This window comes from Silene latifolia, chromosome 7 (genome assembly GCF_048544455.1).
Source record: "Silene latifolia isolate original U9 population chromosome 7, ASM4854445v1, whole genome shotgun sequence".
Lineage (NCBI taxonomy): Eukaryota > Viridiplantae > Streptophyta > Magnoliopsida > Caryophyllales > Caryophyllaceae > Silene > Silene latifolia.
In genome coordinates this window covers 7921380-7927507 of record NC_133532.1, presented here as the reverse complement: position 1 = coordinate 7927507, position 6128 = coordinate 7921380, and the positions used below count along the sequence as shown (strand labels likewise).

Here is a 6128-nt window from a genome sequence, read left to right as displayed (position 1 = left end):
ATCCTTCTGAGTACCAGCCTCGTTTTGCATGACCGACCAATTTGACCAACTCCACAATAATCAACTTAATTTAATCTAATCGTTTTCCTCTTACGAGGGCACTTTCGTTGCATTCGAGTCGAGCATCACTAATCGATAACTTAGTTCATCTCGTTTCGTCAAACATGTAAGTCTGAGGGTGTAAATCCTTCTTTATTTATTGTATTTTATCTTATTGTATCACTAATGTAAGGTTTATGTCGAAAGTATTATTAAAACCGATTTACAAAACCATGCTTTAAACTCTTTTTACGGATTGCCAGAAGACAACCGTCGAGAAAGGACGCAGCAACTGATGCGCCTCTTCGTAAGGCTGCCGCAGTTCCTGCTTCCTTTCTTCTTCCTTCGTCCTCTGTAATTCCGTCTTGTTTTCTTATTTGTTTTCGTTTGTTCTTCAATCTTTGACGTAGTAGCGTAATAATCTCACATGTACATTATTTATCATCATTAACGCATATAATTCATCATTAATTCCCGACTTAAATCCCAAATAATTCATATTTGCAGGTTTTCGTCATTAAATTCAATCCGGGTTGTAGAAATTCAATTCTTTCATATTGAGTTTCTGGAATTCGATCTTTGATATATTTCCATCTGTCTTTCATCTTATTCATCATTAATTCTTCATTAATTCGTCATATTTAACCTATTTAGTTCACCTATGTCATTAATCAATCTTTCGTTCATGTAAATAATTCATTTACATCCGTCTCATCCGTGTTTTATTGCTTTTATGACTCATTTATATGTAAATAACCTATTAAATCACTTCCATCTGAGTTAAATATATTAATCAATCCTTAAATTCACCAATTAATATTAACGATTTGCAGTTCCGGCTTCACAGCCAGAACTCACCCTTGGAACAGACGCAGCGTCTGATGCGCCTCTTCCAAAGGGCGCAGTCCTGCTGCGCCTGTTCCAGGTTGATTTCTGTCTCTGAACTTCCGTTCTGCCTTGACCTAATTAATTAGTTTGCGTATAATTAACTATTATCCGTATTATCGCCTTAATTTCTGTTCGTTAATTCATTCCTTTATTCTTTTTCTCAAATTATCCGTTTTAAAGGTATTTTCGACATAAATCACCAAATCCAATGTAATTATTGTAATTTTTATTATTGTAATATTCTATTATTGTAATATTTATCGCATTTGTATGTTTTCACATGTAATTGAACTTAAATCTTTACTTTGACATTAATTGCATGATAAATTAATTGTTCACCGACTTAGTCTAATTCTCACATGCTAGGATCAAAACTTGGATGTTGCATTGCATGCATATAATCGACGATATATCGAGTACGAATAACTTCCCTAATCATTAGTAGAGGCCGCTATCGAGGCGGGCGGGATTAGGTGTTCGATCAAAAGAGCTTCCTAATACGTACCCTCACCCCTTCCTCCAGATCTCTGTGAACATCCGTGTTCATTGGTATCCACGAGAGTCATTTTAGACATAGAATGCTAAGGGTAACGATTGCTTAGTGTTCATGTCACTACTTTGTGTCTTGACATGACACGAGGTATTCGAACGGTTCCAATTTCCCATAAAAATTGGTGGCGACTCCACAAATGCAAACGCTTGTTCTTCCCAAGCGCCCTCATGGGCCCATTGTCCACAAATATCTTTGTATAGCATATATTTAGCTTATTTGTTACTATTGTAATCTGTTTGTTGCCTTGATTATAGCTAGCTAACTCAATGTAATTATTCTATATATATGCTAATATACTAACAACCCTAATCAAGGGATTGTATTCTATCATGGTATCAGGTTGATTTTCCGATCCTTCTGCCTCCTAGTTTTGCCCCTGGTAAAATCGTCGACCCTTCGTCTCCTCCTAGCCTCTCGCAACAATGGTGGACGACGAAAATTCGACTTCTCAAAAGCCATCTCTTCATACAGTTTACACCGTCACTAACATACAGAACAAAGTCTGTGTGTTAGACGGTGCCAAGGTCTCGTATGCGTCATGGGTAAATCTATTTACGCTCCATGGTCGCGGATACAAGGTCCTCAATCACATCGACGACACGCCTTCCCCTGCTAAGACCGATCCATTGTATGACGCCTGGTACGAAATTGATGCCCACGTTTTACAATGGATTTACGGCACCATGTCTGATGATTTGTTGCCACGTATTCTTGAACCCGACTCCACTGCACAAGAGGCCTGGAATCGAGTCAATGATATTTTTCTTAATAACAAAGGTGCCCGTGCTGCAAGTCTTGAGAATGAATTCCACACTCTCAAACTCGGGAAATTTCCCTCTTTCGATGCCTACTGTCAACGACTCCGTGGGTTGTCGGGGCAATTGAAAGACGTCGGGGCTGCAATTAGCGATCAGCGCTTGGTTCTTCAGTTGGTTCGTGGTCTGCCTAAGGAGTATGACACGGTTGCTGCGTATATCAATCAAACAATGCCCAATTTTGAGACGGTGTGTAGCATGATTGAACTTGAGAATCACCGCCAGTCGAGTCGTGAAGAATCCACTGCCTTGGTTGCGCCATCTGCTCCAACCAGTGAACCTCGCGCCTGGGATGAAGCTGCCCCGTCTTCTCGCAACACCAAGCGCCATAATGGTAAGTGTGGGAATAATAAGGGTGGTTCAACTGGCGGGGGTTCCCGTCATCATTCGAAGAATTCAAATTCGACTCCCTCTGCTCCTGTTATGTCAGCCTCGCCGTGGGGCCCTATGCCGGCATGGCCATGGACGCCTCCTCCCTTCCCATATCCAACCTATCTGGGGTGGAATGCTCCCTGGCAGCCATGGCCCGCTCCTGCTCAGTCTCCTCGGGTTACCTCTGCTCGCGGAAATTCTCGTAGGCCAGGCTTCGGTTTTGGGCAGGCTCACATCGTCTCTGACGATGGACAGCAGCAGCAGCAGCCCACTGATTTAGCACAAGCTTTTGCGGCTCTTCAACTGCAATCCGTTCATCAGAGTCCATTTTACATGGACACCGGTGCATCGTCCCATTTGAGTGCGGATGCAGGTACGTTTAAATTTCCACTCAATTCTAGTACGATTAAGTCAATTTATGTCGGTAATGGTGCTCGTATTCCAGTTCATGGGTCCGGCCATACTACCTTAACAAACCCAAATAGGACCCTTCACCTGCACAATGTTTTGTATACCCCAAATATAATTAAAAACCTTATTTCCGTTCGCCAATTTACAAAAGAAAATAATGTTTCCGTCGAATTTGACCCGCGTAGTTTTTCTGTGAAGGATTTAGCGAATGGGAATCTGATTCTGAGGAGCAACAGTGACGATGACCTTTACCCTGTGTCAGCCGAGTCCACCACGAAGTCCTCCGAGCCCAGCCCGAACCTCGTTGCCTTTTCGTCTGATGTCTGGCATTCTCGTCTTGGTCATCCGGGTGCCAATATTTTAAATTTGCTTAAGTCTCAGTCTAGCATCGATTGTAATAAAAAGTCCGATAACTCTTTATGCCATTCTTGTCAGATTAGCAAACATCGTCGATTGCCTTTTTATGATTCAAATTCAAATACTTTAGCTCCGTTCGATATCATTCATAATGACTTGTGGACGTCACCTATCACGAGCAAAGCCGGTTATAAATACTATCTCATTTTCATAGACAATTTCACCCAATTTGTATGGGTATATCCTCTAAAATTCAAATCCGAAACATTCACTAAATTTTTAAATTTCCGTAACTATGTCACTACACAATTTCACCGCTCTATTAAAGCTTTTCAATGTGACTTAGGCCGCGAATTTGACAACAATGAATTTCGGAAATTTGCCAATAATAATGGTCTCATTTTTCGTTTCTCATGCCCCAAACCTCTTCCGAAAATGGAAAGGCCGAACGTATGCTCCGTCGAATAAATGAAATCAGCCTTGCACTACTACACCATTCGTCCACTCCTCCCGAATTCTGGGTTGATGCCTTACATACGGCTGTCCATTTACACAATATTCTGCCCACCAAAATCCTTCAATTCCGGTCTCCCACTTCCGCTCTCTTTCTCAAAACTCCGTCCTACTCTCACCTCCGCGTCTTTGGGTGCGCTTGCTACCCCAATCTGTCTTCCAAACGACCTCATAAACTTGCCCCCCCGGTCCACCAAGTGTGTCTATATTGGCTACCCACAAGAGTTTTGTGGTTACAAATGTTACGATTTAGCGAGTGGTAAGCTTATCATATCCCGTCATGTCACCTTTGATGAATCAGTCTTCTCATTTGCTTCATCTCCTTCCTCCAACTCGACCACCAATCCCTTCCTCGACCCCTCCACCAGCCACCTCCCCCCTTCTGTCCTCTACGACCTCGCCCAGACCACCCCTCCCCCTGACCCAACTCCCAATACCGACCCTCCCTCACCGCGCCAACCCTAATCCCCTGCCTCCTCGCTCTCTCCTGCTTCACCTGCCTTGACCCAGCCTTCCCCTACCCCGTCCCCTAACACAAACACCAGCTCCCCTCCACCACCACCACCACTCCCACCACCTCGTGCACATACTATGCACACCCGCGCTATGCACGATATTTTTAAACCCAAAATCCCTACTTCCCTCGCTGCTACTTCTACACCCGCCATTTCCCCACTTCCAAAATCACCCAAACTAGCCCTTCATGACCCGAACTGGCATGCCGCCATGACTGATGAATATCGTGCTTTAATTGACAATAAAACATGGGAATTGGTGTCGCGCCCTCACAATGCTCCTGTCATTCGGTGCCTTTGGTTGTTCCGTCACAATATAAATCTGATGGGTCGTTACAACGCTAAAAGGCTCGCCTTGTCGTTAATGGAAAATGTCAGCATGTCGGTATTGATTGTGACGAAACTTTTAGTCCCGTGGTGAAGCCAACCACCATTCATACTGTGATTAGTCTCGCTACTTCTCGCTCTTGGCCCATCCATCAATTGGATGTCAAGAATGCTTTTTTACACGGTGACCTTGTTGAGACGGTGTTTATGCACCAGCCACCCGGTTTTGTTGACCCCGCTGCACTTAATCACGTTTGTCGTCTTCGAAAGTCTTTGTATGGTTTAAAGCAAGCCTCTCGGGCTTGGTATCATCGCTTTGCGACATTTATTAAAACTCGGGGTTTCACGAGCAGCACCTGCGATCAGTCACTCTTTATTTATAAGAATGGTGCTCACATGGCTTATTTGTTAATATATGTTGATGATATTGTTTTAACAGCATCCAGTGCTCATCTTCTTCGTCAAATTATTTCTGCTTTTTCTTCTGAGTTTGCTATGACAGATCTTGGGAAGCTAAACCATTTCCTCGGGATACAAGTCCAGCGCACAGGCAGCGGTTTGTTTCTCTCCCAAACGCAGTATGCTCGGGACATTTTGACGCGCGCTAACATGGGCTCTTGTAACCCCGTATCTACCCCTGTTGAATCAGGGGCCAAGCTCTCATCCTCGGCTGGTCCTCTTATTGCGGATTCGTCCTTGTAACGCAACCTAGCCGGATTCAATATCTCACGATTACTAGGCCCGATATTGCATACGCCGTTCAACAGGTATGTTTATTCATGCACGCCCCTCGTGAGCCACACTATCAGTTCCTTAAGCGAATTTTACGATATGTTAGAGGAACAATTGATCATGGCTTTACTATAACCAAATCCGCCTCTCATACACTCACTGCTTATTCTGATGCTGATTGGGCGGATTGTCCTGACTCACGACGATCCACTTCCGGCTATTGTGTTTTTCTTGGTAATAATTTGGTCTCTTGATCTTCCAAACGCCAACCGACTATATCCAAACCTAGCGCGGAAGCCGAATATCGGGGTGTTGCAAATGCCGTTGCCGAGACATGCTGGCTCCGTAATTTATTATTTGAACTTCACGTTCCTGTTTCACGAGCTAGCCTCATTTATTGTGATAACGTATCTGCGGTCTACTTATCCGGCAACCCGGTTCAACATCAGCGAACTAAACATATCGAGATTGACATTCATTTTGTTCGAGAAAAGGCCCGCCTTGGCATCGTCAAAGTCTTACATGTACTTGCCGAATATCAATATGCGGACATATTTACTAAGGGCCTTCCCAAGCACCTATTTACTCGTTTTCGATCCAGCCTCA

At 43.7% G+C, this 6128-nt stretch overlaps 1 protein-coding gene across 1 annotated transcript; it reads left to right on the top strand.

Annotated features, from left to right (window-relative positions):
• The first annotated feature begins 1902 nt into the window (after positions 1-1902).
• LOC141589667 (uncharacterized) lies at positions 1903-5492 on the top strand. The gene is made up of 2 exons (XM_074410299.1): positions 1903-3672; positions 4842-5492. Exons 1-2 carry the CDS (start codon positions 1903-1905, stop codon positions 5490-5492), a joined length of 2421 nt encoding a protein of 806 aa, XP_074266400.1.
• Positions 5493-6128: the final 636 nt, after the last annotated feature.